At 62.1% G+C, this 15,945-nt stretch overlaps 1 protein-coding gene across 1 annotated transcript; it reads right to left on the reverse strand.

Moving 5' to 3' along the window:
- Nucleotides 1–571: 571 nt before the first annotated feature.
- Nucleotides 572–3,922, reverse strand: ELFN1 (extracellular leucine rich repeat and fibronectin type III domain containing 1). The gene has a single exon (XM_059038552.2). The coding sequence runs from the start codon at nucleotides 3,887–3,889 to the stop codon at nucleotides 1,430–1,432; it is 2,460 nt and encodes an 819-aa protein (XP_058894535.1). The 5' UTR covers nucleotides 3,890–3,922; the 3' UTR covers nucleotides 572–1,429.
- Nucleotides 3,923–15,945: the final 12,023 nt, after the last annotated feature.

Consider the following 15,945-nt stretch of genomic DNA (forward strand, 5'->3'; position numbering starts at 1 on the left):
GCACTGCTCTGTGTGTAGCCACCGAGGGGCACTCTCCGTGAGCTCGGGCTCCGGGCCTCTCGGGGATTCTGAGCAACCTGGCGCTGTTCACACCTGCGCTCAAAGCCCTCCCTCCGAATCCGGAGCCCCACGGGGGTGGCAGGCAGATGGGCGTGAGGCCCGTGGAGGGCCTGCAGCGTCGGTATCTCAGGGCACTTTCCCCGCGGCGGGGGGGCTCCAGCCACGGGAGGGGCCCCTCCAAGCCGCTCGAGCTCGCCCCACTCACACGCAAACCCCACCATCCATACACACCCGTCAGCTTCCCGGGTGTGTGCACAGACCAGTCACACGCACCGTCGGACACACTCCCCCCCCCCGCCGCCCCTTCCACGCCGCCCCTCAGAGCCGCTGGAGCTCCCCACCCAGGGGCTGCCTGTCACTCCCATTCCCCGAGGAAGAGCTCCTGGGGACCCGCCTGTGACCCCAACGCCACCCCTAGACCAGACATCTAAGACCCCCAAATCTTTCCCTAAATCCCACAGTAAAAACCCACTACAAATAAGTATTGGGAATTTTTTCCTTTGCACAATTTTTTTTTTTTTTAGTAGACAGACATAGTCTTTTTTTTCTTTCTCGTTTTACAGCAAACATTGCAAATATAGAAATATTTTTCTATACAACAGGACGACAGGAGCACACACTCCCAGCCCCCGGCCACCCCCGAGCCGCCCCCAGGCACAGCCCTCCTCCTCGCGTCCCGCAGGGCTCCGGGACCTTCCCGGAGGCCACTCGGCCGCCTGCCTTGGCTCTGCCCCTCTTTGGTGGCCTCCAGAGGTGGCAATGAAGAGACAGACTAAACAGTCCACAGAAAACCACGGACGGAGATCATGCGAGGAGCCAGGTGGCCACGCCGGCCACGCCCCCCAGGTCTAGTGTTGTATGTCTTTTTAAGAGAACTTTACTTTTAATATATTTTTTTTAAAAAGGAAGAAAATAACGAGAGGAGAGAGGGAAAGAAAGAAAGCAGAGAAGAATCAAAAGAGAAAAGATACTGAAAAAAATCCCCCTCCACCCCCCCATCCCTAAGACACAGTTTTCCGAAGTCCCTTGTGTGTGTGTGTGTGTGTGTGTGTGTGTGTGTGTGTGTGTGTGTGTGTGTGTGTGTGCGCGCGCGCGCGCACGGGCCCGCTCACACCGGTAGAGCGACTCAGGGCAGGTACACGTGCTCGGCCACGGTTCACCTCCCGTTCATACTGTCAGTGCCGCCTCCCTACTTGCTCTGCACAACGCCCAGGGCTTTAACAGCTGCTAGTGTGCGTGTGTGTGTGTGTGTGTGTGTTTCCCGTGGGTCTCTGGGTTACAAATAGCTGCAGTGGCTCTTGTGTCCTTTTTGGTCCAGTGGCATCATGGGTTTCGGGGAGGGCGCGGGCCCCAGGCGCCTGGTGGGGGCTCAGGACTTGTGCTGTGCGGACACGCCCTTCCAGTAGTCCAGGATGTCGTGCAGATCCTCGTCTTTGGCGAACTGAACCTTCTTGCGCAGGGCGTGGCCGGCGGCCACGAACTCCCCCTCGTCCTCGTGCCGCCGGCGGCTCAGTCTGAAGCGCCCCCAGATGCTCCGGGAGGCCCCGCAGGTGTACTCGGGGCTGGAGGAGTAGCTCAGGTTGCGGTACTGCGGGGACAGCTGCGAGTAGGCTAGGTCGCGGGGCCGCGGCCGGGTCAGCGGCTCCAGGATGGACGCCTTGCGGCCGCCGGGGCCCTCATGGGACAGGGGCGGCTCGGCGGGGTGGGGGCCGGGGTACGAGTGCCGGTGCTCGCCGTACTGGCGGCTCTTCTCGGCCTCGGCCCGCAGCACGGAGGCCGCGGGCGTCACAGTGAGGATGGCGTCGGCCGCGGGCGAGCTCTTCTCGAGGTACTTGGCCTCGGCGGCAGCGGCCTTGTGCGCCCCGGCGGCCTCGGCGCGGTAGGGCCGCGGGCTGCGCGCGGAGCCGCCGGACGAGGTGCTGGCGCGCGGGGCCCCGGGGGCGGCCTCCACGCTGTGGTGCCGCCGCAGGCCGTGGCCGAAGGCGTCCTTGTAGGCGGGCGACAGGAAGCCGTGCTTGCCGGCCAGCGGCTCGGACAGCAGCACGAGCTGCGGCTCTGCCGCGGCCGCGGCCCCCGACTTGCCGCCCTGGAAGGAGGTGGACTCGGACTTGAGGGCGTCGATGCAGTTGTTGATGATCTGGTTGACCTTGTCCACCTCCTTGGCGATGGTGGAGATCTCGGCCGCCGAGCTCCGGCCCTCGGCGCCCGGCCGGCCCGGCTCCCCGTCCCCGCGCTCCGCCTGCCCCGCCGGACGCACCTCCATGTAGCCGCCCTTGCTGGCCTTGGGCGTCCCGCCGCTCTCGGCCAGCCTGCGCTGTTCCGCCTCAGCGGCGGCCGCCGGCAGGTACGGGAGGTGGGCCGCGGCCTCGGGGCCCAGCAGCGGGCCCTGGGACAGCGGGGCCAGGCCGGGCGCCTCCATCTCGGGCCCGTACTTGAGCTCGATGACGGTCTTCTTGAGGCTGCCGGCCGCCGCTGCCGAGGCCGCCTTCTTGAGCTTCCCCTCCCGGCGCCTCCGCCTCCGCAGGCAGTAGTAGACGGCGCCAAGCACCAGCACCATGCCGAAGAGGCAGCCCAGGATGGCCATGATGGAGCGGGTGGCCGTGGAGGAGCCGGGCACGGGGCCCGGCGGGCTGGGCGGCTTGGGCAGGCAGATGGTGAGGCAGGTGTGGTTGTGACGCAGGCCCGAGCTGGTGGAGACCACGCAGTAGGTGTAGTTGGTGAGCGCGAAGAGGTTGGTCAGGCGGATCTCCTCCTGGGCCCGAGTCAGCCTGGACACGGTGGACGGCCTGCTGTTGTTGAAGTGCTCCAGCGTGTACATGCGGTTGGACGGGCTGGGCAGCTGGACCGTGATGGTGGCCGAGTTCTGCGTCAGCTGCTTGACCTTGAGGAGCGGGCGGGCCTCGGCCCGCGGGGCCAGCGTGGGCAGCGCCACCGGCGGCGTGGTGCCGTCGCCGGAGAAGCACTCATCCTCGGCGCAGGGGGCCTCGCTGGGCTCCGCGGGCGGCGCGGGGGGCGGCGGCGGCGGCGAGCGGCCGGGCGCGGGGCGGGTCTCGGCCGCGTAGGCGCTGTCGGTGCACACGGACTGCAGCTTGCCGAGGATGCCGCGCTGGCCGTGGCGGCCCTGGCCCAGGAGCGAGTAGCCGGAGTAGAGCGGCGGCGACTCGCACTGCACGCGGTCGGAGGCCTGCGTGGCGTTGGCGAAGGCCGCCAGCCAGCGCAGGAAGCCGAGCAGCTCGCAGGAGCAGTAGAAGGGGTTGCTGTAGAGCTCGCACACGGAGAGCTTGGCCAGGCCCGCGAAGGTGGCGCCGTGCAGCCGCTGGATGCGGTTCACGGACAGGTCGACGTTGACGATGTTGGGGCACTCCCAGAAGGCGCCGGGCGCCACCACCTCGATGAGGTTGGCCTGCAGGTACAGGTACTCCAGCTTGCTCAGGCCGCGCAGCACGCCCTCCGTCAGGTTGCGCAGCCGGTTGTAGCCCAGCTGCAGCACCTGCAGGTTGAACTGGCCCGAGAAGGCGCCGTCCTCGATGTAGCCGATCTCGTTCTTGGTGAGGTTGAGGTACGTGAGGTTGCCGAAGCGGCTCAGCGCGGCGTACTGCACGCTGCGGATGCGGTTCTCGTTCAGCCGCAGGTCCACGACGGTGCTGTTGATCTGCTGCGGGATGGCCTCGTAGGGCGGCTGGTTCTGGCTGCAGATGGCCAGCCACACGAAGCCCTTGTCGCCCTCGATCAGCCAGCAGTCGCCACGCACCAGCCCGCCCGCGAGCAGCAGGGCGGCCGCCGCCACGCACGCCCAGGCGCACGGCACACCCCGCCGGCACCCGGCCATCGGGACCAGCCCTGCGGGAGCGCCTGCTCAGCCTGCCCGGGGGCACGGGGCGGCGGGCTGGGCGGCAGCCCCCGGGGGGAGGGGAGAGCGGGAGGGGCGGGCGCCCGCACTCTCAGGGGCGTGCCGGGCCGAGCCGCATGGCCGGGCAGCCCGAGTGCTGGGGGATGGGGGGCGGGGGGGGAGGAGCGCCTCCCTCACGGCCGGCCGCCTCTTGCCGTCCCCCGGCGTCCTGCCGGAACCGGGGCCTCCTTCCCCATCGGCCTGGGCGTCCTCCAGCTCCAGCCGGTCCTGCTGCAAGACAAGAGGGGAGGCGGCGGTCAGGAGGTGTCCAGGCATCCCCGTGGGTGCGGCGGTCAAGTGTGGCCCTGGGCCCGGCCCCGCCGAGCTGCCCCGTGTGATGCGGAGGAGGTGCACCGGGCAGCGAGGGAGGAAACGCGAGGGGGCTCTCGCTGCCAGACCGCAGGCTGACCTCTGTGACCTGAGGCGGGAAGTGTGGGGTGAGCCTGAGCCCCACCGCTGCCGCCTCACCAGTGACCCCATTTGTCAGATGAGCAAAGCGAGGCCCAGGAACAGGACTGAAGGTGCTTGGCTGACAGTGATGGTGGCGAGGGGCCGTGTGACAGATGCTCTGCGCTGCCCCCTGAAGACCTGGGGGCGGCACTGCGGCCACCTACAGAGGGCACTCAGCCCCAGCCCAGAGGTCCTCAGCTGGCTGCGGTGCAGCCTTCCAGAGCCCCTCTCAAGCGAGGAGCCAGGACAGCGAGGTCCCGGGTCCACGTTCTCGGGCAGTGTGACCCGGGTACATCGTGCCCCTTCTGGGCCTCCGTCTCCCCGAGTGAGCCGGCTGGGCGGTGGCTGTAGCTTTCCACCTGGCTCTGGGGACCCACGGCCTGCCACCACCCCACATCAGTGGGCCCCAGCAGAAAGGCCTGGAAGGACAGTGGCTCCCCCGCCGCGCCAGGCTCCGACGAGCACACCTGGGCAGCCCTGACCCCTCCCAGCTCTGACCACCACCCGCCCCCCCCAGCTCCAGGTCCGCCCTGGCTCTTGACTCCCTGACCTGTGTCCCCACCAGACCCCGCGCTTCTCCAGGGCAGGCCTCCCCACCCCCGTGGCAGCACGCGTGCCGAGGCTGCGATGGTCACAGTACAGGGCAGCCCTCCGGGATGAAGCCGGTGTCTGTGAGGCCGTGGGGCGGATGCACCGCTGGCTTCCGCTGCTCCTGGACGCGCCTCCCTCCGCCCCGCCCCCGGCCAGTGTGCGCGACTCACCCCTCCGCCCCGCTATTTCTCCCGCAGGACAGACAAATGGGGGTGTGTGTGTGCTGGTTACTCTTTGGATTTACAGCGGCCTCTTTAACTGCTCTGTGGCCTGGCAGGCCGCCAGCTGAGTGTATTTCACTTGATATTGACGTTTGCAACTAGTCTGCACTGAGGCCGTTTAAATTAGGAGAAAAAAAGAATGATGTGAAATGGATTTTTCCCCCCTTTGGAAACTTCATGAACAACAGTTTTGATCTGGCTCCTGGGGCAGAGTCTTTCTGAGTTAAAGGGAGGGGAGAGTTCCCGTGGGCCACAGGGGAGCCCCCCCCCCGGGGCTTGGCCCAGAGTCGCTGTGTGTGCACCCAGCAAAGCACAGGGCCGGGGGAGGGAGCAGCCTGGGGTTTGCCTGGGTCTCCCTTGCCTCAGGAGGAGGCCTTGCAGGAGGATGCTGGGGTCCCTGCGGGGTCCATCTTGTGACGTGAAATCTGCAGTCCCAAGGGGCGTACTTGGAGTTCATCGCCATCACCACCTGTTGGCCTGTGCAGGCCCTTTCCTCCCCACGGGGCATCTGCCCCATCCGTCCAGGTGCTGGGACTTAGGTCCGCCAGGCGCCCCAGAGGCCGAGAGCTGGCAGCCGGGGAGGCTTCAAGTGCGTCCAGGCGGAGTTTGGCGGTGGGGATGGCTGGCGTGGCGAGGCGCCAATCAGAGTCTGGCCCTGGCCTCCAGGCCTCCAGATGGCAGAGCAGCAAGCCTATCAGGGCAGGGCGGCGCCGGGGCAAGGCTGATCATAATCACCTTTAATCTCTTACTCAAAATAACTCAAAGTCAAGTTAAGGAGGATCACAGAGCCTAAAGAACCCTTATCACGGGCAGGCGTGGGTTGGGGGGGACGGGCCCCAGGGCTGGCCCAGCCTCTCGCAGCCCCAAGCCCAGGGCACCTGGGCACCAGGTGGCCGCAGAGCCACTGCTGGGCTGGCCCAGGGGCTCGGGGGGGGGGGGGGGGGGCTGGAGAGCCACGTGCACGTGTGCACGCACAGGGCAGAGGTATGTTGCACATTTGCTGGGACCTACGCCAGCCTGCGTGCGTGGACCCGTGTGCCTTCGGGCGGACACGGCCCCACCTGAGCGCTCGAGGGTGTGCGGGCCCCTGCGGTCCGGCCAGGCGGGCCGCGCCTCCTCCCCACCGCCCGCCCTGCTGGCACCTCGGTCTTCCTCCCGGCGTGACAGTGTAGGAACTGTGCTCGGGGCTGGCACCTGTGAGCGGCAGGTGCCTCTGGAGACCAGCCTTGCCTCTCCCCACACCCCCATCCGGGTGCCTCCTCCATCGGGCCGGCCCTCATGATGAAGGAGAACAGGGCAGGGTCCCGGGGCTCCTGCTGGGCCGACGCGCCCTCAGCTCTGTGCCTCACACCTGGCCCTGGAGCCCGGGCCCGGCGGGAGCCAGGCCCGTGGGGACACAGCCCTCCCTACCCGCCTGGCCGCAGGCGGGAGCATCGGCTAGGAGTGTGGCTGTCCCCCAGCCAGCGTGGCCTCCGCCCCTTCTAGAGCCCCCCAACCTCAGCCTGGCAGGGACCCCAGAGTTCTGTTGCACACCTCACATCACACAGGGGAAACTTGAGGCCCAGAGGGCCTCACCCAGGTCATACAGTGAGTCAGCCGTCCTCCCGTGGAGGAGGCCCCTCGGGCCACCGCGTGCTGCGTCAGCAGGAACGCCCCGCAGGGGGGCCCGGATCCCGCCCCCGGCGTCTGAGAGCCCCGTGAGGACTGGGGTCCTCGGGAAGCGCCGCCCGGGGAGCTGGCCGAGTCACCGGGAAAGGTTCTGAACAGACCACGGGGACCGCGCACCCTTCTGTGCTCACGACGCTGGCTGGTTCGCTTCCTCACTCCCGCGCCTGCGCACAACAGGCCTCTGCCGCACAGCTGCTTCCGGGACGCCTGCAGAACGCGCGCGTGCGCCGGGGGCAGGGCGCAGAGTCGCCCCCAACCTGCCAGCACCCCAGATGCAGGGGCCCAGTACAGGTGGAGCCGCAGGGCCCTGGCCCCTCACCCTGCCCTCGCTGGTCCCCGGGCCCCATGCTTCAGGGAGATGCAGGGGCGGAGGCCACCTCCAGGGGGCCCCCGTGTCCCCGCGGCCCTCGGCACAGCCGAAGTGCGCTCCCCGCTCCTGCGTCGTCCCCCCTGGCTCCCGCCCGCGGACTCCGCGATGGTGCAGATGGTCTACATGCATGCTGTCCAACAGGGCGGCTACTGGGCACAAGCAGTGGGGCGGGTGGTATTGAACGCACAGGTCTAGAACCTTCCATAAAGACAGCAGCATGACCTGAGCACCCTCAGGCCACACCGCTCTCCCTTCCCCTCCACGATGCCCTGGTTCCAGCCCCACCCCTGCCCCTCCAGGGCAGCATCCATCCCCCACAGCCCGGGGCCGCCTCCCATCGAGGTCACTGGTGGCCTCTGTCCTGCCCGCTCCAAAGGGAACACTCCTATTTGTACCTTTCGCAGCCTCTCGGCGGCACTTGGCCCAGGTAACCGGCCGCCCCTTCCTGGAGCACGTCCTGCTCTGGGTCTCTGAGCTGCCACGCTCTCCCGCCCTGGGCCCCTCCGCTAGCTGCTGGCCCCCTCCCTCGCCCTCATCTCTCACTGTCCCTGTGGCCAGGCTCTGCTCTCCCTTCCCCGCGGTGCTGTCACCCCTCCCTTGGCTGCAGTGCTCTCTCCACGCGCCTGCCCTACCCCGCCCGCCCATCTCGCCAACCTTGACGCCCTGGACCCCATGGACCCCAGACTCAGAGACGCAGCCGCTTCCCCCTCGAAGTGCGCAAGCCTCCTCCTCCTCCTCCACGTTCCTCAAACCACATACCGGCGAGTCGTCCTCGAGTCCCCTCTCCCCCGACCCCAAACCCAGTCCCGCAGCAACAGTGTCCACGCCACCGCCAAACCGGGACCTTCCCCTCTGGCCACGCCGTCCCCGTCCCTCGTGGGACAAAGCCCGTCACTCCCACCTCGTGGCCCCCACGACCCACTCCCCCGCACGGCCACAGGGACCTGGAGAGCCCTCTCGGGACCCTGCTGTCCCGCCCACAGCCCTGGTGACAACCATTCTTTTCTCCCTCACGGGGAGCAACACCCAGGCTCCCCACAGGGACCTGCGAGGCCCCGCCCCCCACTGCCCGCTCTCACCCCCCCACTCCCCGCACCCCCCCTTCCCTCCAGCCACCGGGCCCCAGCACCCCTGTTCCCGCCTGGAGAGCTCTTCCTCCTGCGTTCCGATCAGAAGAGGCCCCTTCCTCTCCCCCACATCCCAGAGCCGGTGGCCTCCCCACCTGAACTAGAGCTCCCACCCCATCACCCGTTTCCCATCTCTGCCCAGCACTGGTCTCCCCGACGTTTTCCTTGTTTTTTTGTCCACTTCTGGAATAAAGATCCTCTCCCCGCTGGGATGTAAACTCCAGAGCAGGAGCCGTGTCCTGTTCTCTGCTGTGATACCCCAGGCCCGCACCAGTGCCCGACACACGGGAGCAGCTCAGCAGGGAACATCTGCTCCGTTTTCTCATCTGCAAAAACGTTAGAAGTGCCTCCTTCCCGAGGGCCGCTGCTTTCGCACAAACATCAGCTTCCTTCACGTCGTCTGGAGGGCCTCAGGCTGCCCGGGTTGACTCTGGTCTGCAAATCCCAACATACCCGATGGGACCAGAAATGTGTGTCTCACGTCCTCCTGCCCAACACCCACCTGAACGCACACCCAGGGGCTCTGCGCCCCCTGCGCCCCTCAGCCAGGTGGACGGAGCCCCGAGCACAAGTCACTTTCAGGGCCATCGCACGCTTATCCTCACCCTCACCGCAGTCCTACAAGGTGAGGGGACAGGGACACCCACCCCGCCCTCCGGGCCCAGGTGAGAAGCCCGAGGCCCCGCGAGTGAAGGGACCTGCAAGGTCCTAAGAGGAGTCAGGTGGGAAGCCCCCCCAGGGCCACTCAGCCGCTCTCTCAACAGCCACCTGTGTCACTGAGAGGACATACGACGGGGTCAGCATGTGTGAGGCTGGCACCGAGTTCGTTCTGTCGCATCAGCTCCAGAGCCCGGGTCGCCGATAATGAAATGAAGAAATACGGTGGGTTCCAGGCTTTTGAACTCCTTACGACCAGATTTGCATAATCACAAGGGCCGGCCGCGTGGGAAGGGACCACATCCGTCTAAAGACTGTTCCTCTCCCCGATCACCAGGCCCAGACAAGAGGCCGGGGCTGCTCTGAGGATTTTGCTGATGGAGAGGACTTTCCACCTCCAGAAGGACGCTCAGGCCGAGGGCCAGGGGCTCGGGGGAGGCGGGGAGATTGGTGGAAAGTTATAGATGGATAACTTTCTGCCGTTCCAACGTTTTGCCAACAGATCGTGTTCACAGCTGACGTTTGCCTGACTCTACAGCCTGGCTCTGCTGCAGAGCCCACGGGTCATGACGGGCACCTCAGGCAGGCCAGGCCACGAGACAGGCGCATGACCCCGACCAGCCAGACCAGGTGTGGGAGCGGCTGCCCACCTGAAAGAGGCACAGAACCATCTCGGGCTTCAGGTTCCTGGGCCAGGATGAGAATGCTGGCTCGGCCGTGCTCTGGCTGTGTGGCCTTGGGCCAGTCACTCACCCTCTCTGAGCCCGTTTCCTCCCCTGTCAAATGGTAGGTCCCCCAAGGGTTACAGTGAGGCTGACATGGCCAGATTATGGAGGCTTCCAGCGTGTTGCCTGGTACGGGGGTGCTCTGTAGACCCTTGTATCCTGCTGCAGCTGCCCCTGGCCTCATGGATGGGGGAGGGATTCTAGGCAGTTGGTGGGGGGCGGGCAGCAGGCCGCTGGACGCACTCTGGGTTTTACTTCAGCAAGCCGCCCACTCCAGGGGGCATACGGGGGCCCATGGGGGCGGTGCCGGGCTCAGCACCCACCTAAACCTGCCCCGCTGCCCGCTCCCTCCCTGTGTGTCCAAGGAGGCTGGCACGGGCTCGCACGGCAGGTGGTCCAGCAGTGCTGACTCAGCAGGGCTGGACCCTCAGGACTTAGCCACGGGGTCGGGTCTGGCAAACCCCCGACCTCAGCTGGCCCTGGCCTTGTCCTCTGGGAGGCATGAGGTGGAGGGACCAACCCCTGCAGCCCGGCCCCCCACCCCGCGAGGATGCGGATGGTGTCGGCAAAGGTCGAAGGACGGGGCCCAGAAAGGTGCTGAGCGCCTGACACTGCCGCCAGCCGACCGTGGGTGGTCCACGGGACCCCGCTGGCCTCAGGGCCCTCACCCTGCCCAGCCAGAGGCTGAGACGGGCAGCAAGTGTGCACACAGAGGTGACCTCTTACTTCCTGCAGGATTCCCCATGTATTGAGCACCTACTGTACACCGACCTGCTTCTCTCACGTCTGGGGAGGCAGGTATCAGTGTTAACCCAATAAGCCGGCTGCGGAAACAGAGGCCCAGAGAGGGAAAGGCATTTGCACCGCCAGAAACACGGTTTTCCCAAAGTGAGGTCAGAGGACCACAGCATCAGCTTGTTAAAAAGGCCCCGGGGGCTTCCCTGGTGGCGCAGTGGTTGAGAGTCCGCCTGCCGATGCGGGGGACGCGGGTTCGTGCCCCGGTCCGGGAGGATCCCACGTGCCGCGGAGCGGCTGGGCCCGTGAGCCATGGCCGCTGAGCCTGCGCGTCCGGAGCCTGTGCTCCGCAACGGGAGAGGCCGCAGCAGTGAGAGGCCCGCGTACCGCAACAACAACAACAACAAAAAAGGCCCCGGGAGGGGGCGGGGGCGCCTGATCCAGCAGAGGCACAGGAAGGGCTCTGGCGGGTGGGGCTGGGGTCTGTCTCCTGGGAAGACGCCACCCACCGCACCCCTCCTTCCCCAGGCCCGAGGCTCCAGGCTGCTCTAGAGTTCATTAGGGACCCAAACATTTAATGGTCTGCTATGCTTCCACTGGGCACCTTTTTAAATTAAAAAACATGATGTACAGCACCACTGGAGAGAGAAATCACTTTGCAGTGGCTTCCTGCTCGGGCGCTCGCAGGGACACGGGAGTGTGGGTGGCTGGCTGGCCTCCGGAGAGGAGGGATGATGAGAGACCCTCTCGAGGAACACAGGTCCACCCCACGCTCTGGACGCACGTTCCCGATGCCAGGCAAGCGCTGAGGTGCCCGAGGGGCGCCTGGCACCGTGCCCATCACACTGTCAGAGCCCCTGCAGCTAGGAAGTTCTACCTGTAGTCTGACCTGAGCCTCTCCACTTGTTTCGAGGGAGGGCGGGTGGGAGCCTGCGACAGAGACCTGCTGCCTCCAAGAGCCCTTTCTGACCAACCCCGAGCTCTGATCCCAACCTGGCAGGAGGGCAGGGCGGCGGCGTAGGGCGCTGGAAGGGACCTTAGGGGACACCGAGGCACGAGTCCCTCTCTGTCCTCCACACCTCCCCAGACACTCACAGGACCCGGCGACCGTTTCCCACCCCCGTCACGGGGTCAGGCCTCTGTACACGCGGGCCCTGCGTCACTTCCCGTTGCTATGGTTATTTAATCAAAGCGTACTTCCTGGCCACGATTAATTGTATTAAAGATTTGGGGCACGGTTTTGGAGTGGAGCTTATAAATGAGCCATTAGCCCTCAAACGCTAAATTGTTAAGGGAAATAAAACACCAAGCAAAGTCAGTCTGAGAAGTCCCTGCGACGCGGCACTCGGGACACGGCGGCGGCTGCAGGCTGGCCGTGCTGCAGGCTGTGCCTCGGTGGCCACCACGCGCGGCGTACGGTGCCCTGTGGTCGGGGGCAGCTCGGCACGGTGCCCTCAGCAACGGGGTGTTTCCATGTGGGAAACGGGAGAGCCGTCATCACGCCGGGGGTTCCGACCACCCAGCGACGCCTTCCCAGGCCCAGGGCGCTCGCGCAGCCAGGCGTTCGGAGTGTGCGCCGTCCCCGAGTCCACGGCTGCTACCGTCAGGTCCCCAGAGGCCCTGTCCTTCCAGGAGGCTCCCCTCCACCACCCACCCCTCACGTGCCAAGCACTCGCCCCACGAAACCTGTCAGAGGCCGCTGCCTCCGGGCCCCCGCGTTCCCGGGGTCAACAAGCCTTGCCGGGTCCGGCTAAGCTGTAAGAACAAGACTGCACCGCGTGGCCTCATCTCACACCCTCTCCTGCATCTGACGACACCCTCTCCTGCAGCTTCCACACACACACACACACACACACACACACACACACACACACACACACACACACACACACACGTCTGCCTCTATCTGCGAGCATCTTTACATTTGAATCCTTACATTTAGCTTGCAAGCCACCTGGAAAGTATTTCTCGGGTGTAAAGAAAGATAAAAACTGATCCCCCCACAACAAACCCCCTGGAACAGGCGCCCAATCATCCTGACATCTTCTACTGAAGAATCCACTCGCTGCACTTGACCTGTGACGCTCCGTCCTGCACCCCAGCGGGAGTGTGCTTTCCACAGGGCACAGCTGGTCAAGCCTGTCCCCCTCCTCCCCCCGCCACCCTGCACGGCTCCCCAGTTCCCTCCACGAGCCCGCGTCTCCAGCAGGCCACCCCGACCCTGGCGACGGTCCCTGCCTGGCCCTCACCTCTACGCCCCTTGTCCTACAAGGCAAAGATGAACGTGCGCTTCTTACATTTTCTCTGAGACGCCGTTTCCTGCGCCTGGAACCCTAGCCCCGCCCATCACCCCAGCCGCCCGCTGCCAAGCGTTCTCTGGTCAGACTCCAGGTTGGGGCCGGGCACTCCCCTCGGTAATCCCAAAGCTGCCCGTGCTGGCCCCACCGTGACCCCATACTGCAAAGAGCAGGCCCCACGTCTCTCCCCACCAGAGTCAGATCCCAGGCAGAGAGCCCTTGGCCAGCAGGCCTGGGTCCTCTGTGCCTTTCCAGGCCCAGAGTAGGAAATGTATGCCGACTGAATTTGTGAAAATATTCAATCCACAGTCGCCCAGTAAAGGAGGACGACCATATGTCATGATTCTCCTGGGATGCTCTCTATTTATGCCTCTCGTCCCAGAGTAATTATTAATAGATCGCCTTTCACTTGCAAATTATTCCCATTTGGGTGAGAAACTGTTCCATGGTCACCCTCTAAGGAGGCCTCTGTCTGGGGACTGTTCTGTTCCACTGCCCACCCCCTGTCCCGGACACACCAAAGCAGCACTGGCCAGAGCGCCCGTCATTAAAAGGTCTACAAATAACCAACGCTGCAGAGTGTGGAGAAAAGAGAAACCTCCTACACTGTGGGTGGGAATGTAAGTTGGTGCAGCCACTGTGGAGAACAGTGTGGAGGTCCCTTAAAAAAACTAAAAGTAATCTACCATATGATGCAGCAATCCCACTCCTGGGCATATATCCAGAGAAGACGAAAACCGTAATTCGAAAAGATACATACACCCCTATGTTCATAGCAGCACCACTGACAATAGCCAAGACACGGAAGCCACCTACATGTCTATCGACAGATGAATGGATCAAGAAGATGCGGTACATACATACAATGGAATGCTACGACTCAGCCATAAAAAAGAATGAAATGATGCCATTGGCAGCAACATGGATGGACCTAGAGATGATCATACTAAGCGAAGTAAATCAGAGAAAGACAAATACCATATGATATCACTTATATGTGGAATCTAAAATAGGACACAAATGAACTTTTATGAAACAGAAACAGCCTCGCAGACATAGAGAACAGACTTGTGGTGGCCAAGGGAAAGGCGGGGGGATTGGGAGTTTGGAATCAGCAGATGCAAACTAGTACATATAGGATGGATAAACAACAAGGTCCTACTGTATATATAGCACAGACCTATACTCAACATCCTATGATAAGCCATAATGGAAAAGAATATGAAAAAGTACATACGTATAACTGAATCACTTTGTTGTACAGCAGAAACTAGCACAACACTGTAAATCAACTAGACTTCAATAAATAATAAATAAATAAATCACTGTCTCTATTAAGAAGCTTCCATATCTAGGAGGCAAGACATCCTCTGCAAGTTCTTCTAGGTAAACTTTTAGAACGATTTTATCTAGCTCTTCAAAACATGCCACCAAGGTGCAGATGGGACTGCACTGAACCTAGAAATTAATTTTGGAAGAACCTTCAGGTTTTATAATATTCCAAAATGGCTTACCTCACTATTCTTGTTTTCTGTGGTCTCTCTCAGGAAAACTTTACAGACTGCTTCATAATGATCCTAATTTTTTCTTGTAAATGCATTCCTAGGAATCCCGTGGAGGTTTTTTTGGTTGCCATTGTGACTACGGACTGTTTATTTCGTTATGTTTTCCAACTAGTTGTTGCTGGTACAGATAAAAATTATTGATTTGTGTATGTCTGTGTGCTGTGCAGCCCAGTACCTTCACCAAGTTCTCATATTAAGTTATTTCTTCACTCAGTTCTTTTCGGTTTCTGAGGTCTCAAGTCACACTGTCTGCAAATAATTACAATTCTTTCTTGTTTCCCATTTAATTCTGTTTCATGTCTTATTGCTACATCCAGAATATCTGGACAATGATAAAGGGCACTGTTGGGTTTTTTTTGCATAAAAGTTTTTGAATTGGAATCATTAAAAATCTCATCATTTGGAATGACACTGGCTGTTGAATTGAGACACAGATTCTTTACTGTGATAAGAAAGTGTCTTTCTAGTTCTGTTTTTAGCAGTTACTTTAAAATCAGAAAGTGGTGTTGGACTTTATCACATGCCTTTTGTCATTTATTAACATGGCATTATGGCTGAGCTGCTCATACTATGTATCGTATTAATAGATTTCTCTACTATTAAGCCATCACTGAATTCTTTCAATAAATCCTACATAATCATGGCAGATTATCTCTCTAATATTTTGGGGAACTGAATTTGTGTCTTATTGAGGATTTTTGATCCACTATTCATGGGCGAGATCCCTCGGGGGTTTCATTTCCTGGACCATCTTCACAGTTTGGGTGGGGCTTGGGGCCCTTCTCACATCTACCCGGGATGATCTCCTCCAGACAGATTGCTTCTGATGGAGGCCTCCTGGTTCTACGAGCTCAGGGCCTCCACGGCAGATGTGCCCTGGACAGCCGTGTAAACAAATCCCATGAACCACTTTGTAAAGTGCATGGCCGTTTTATCAAGTGAAATGTCACCCCTGACTTGTCTTTTGCTCATTCCAGGTTTACACGAGTCAGGGTCGGCTCAGAGCAGGGTAAACAGCAGAGAAAGCTCCGCTCGGAAAGCTTACAACAGGCATCGCATTTGGTGAATCCAGCACCGGCCTCCAGGAAAACAGGAGAACAGGGAAATGCGGGAAGGGCTGCCCAGGGCCTCGGAGGGAGACCCCAGCCCCCTCGGGTGAGGTTAGGATTGCACCACCACCCTCACAGGGCCTTCCGGTTCACGTTCCGCATCATCTGTGTGTGGACAGATGGACATCACGTTAGGCTCAGATGAGTAAAAGGCACAGACCTTCTCAGAACGCCATCTGTAAATGAGGGGAAACCATGCTTCACACTGGAGGTGAAGCCACGGCTGCCACAGCAGATGGCTTTCCCAGAACTTCCCCTCCCATCTCGCCTGTGATGCGACCTGACTCTCCCTTCCACCACGAGGGGGGGTGTCTCTCTGCACCCCTGGAAGCTGGGGGCCCCGACACCGCTCTGGCCAATAGCGCTGGCAGAAGTGAAGCTGCGTCCGTCCTCCAGGGCACAGCCCTCAACCAGCCTGGCAGCCATTTCCCGTCTCTTGGAAGAGCTGCCACCTAAAACCAGCGGCTTCCAACACGACGTG

This window comes from Kogia breviceps, chromosome 14 (assembly GCF_026419965.1).
Source record: "Kogia breviceps isolate mKogBre1 chromosome 14, mKogBre1 haplotype 1, whole genome shotgun sequence".
NCBI lineage: Eukaryota > Metazoa > Chordata > Mammalia > Artiodactyla > Physeteridae > Kogia > Kogia breviceps.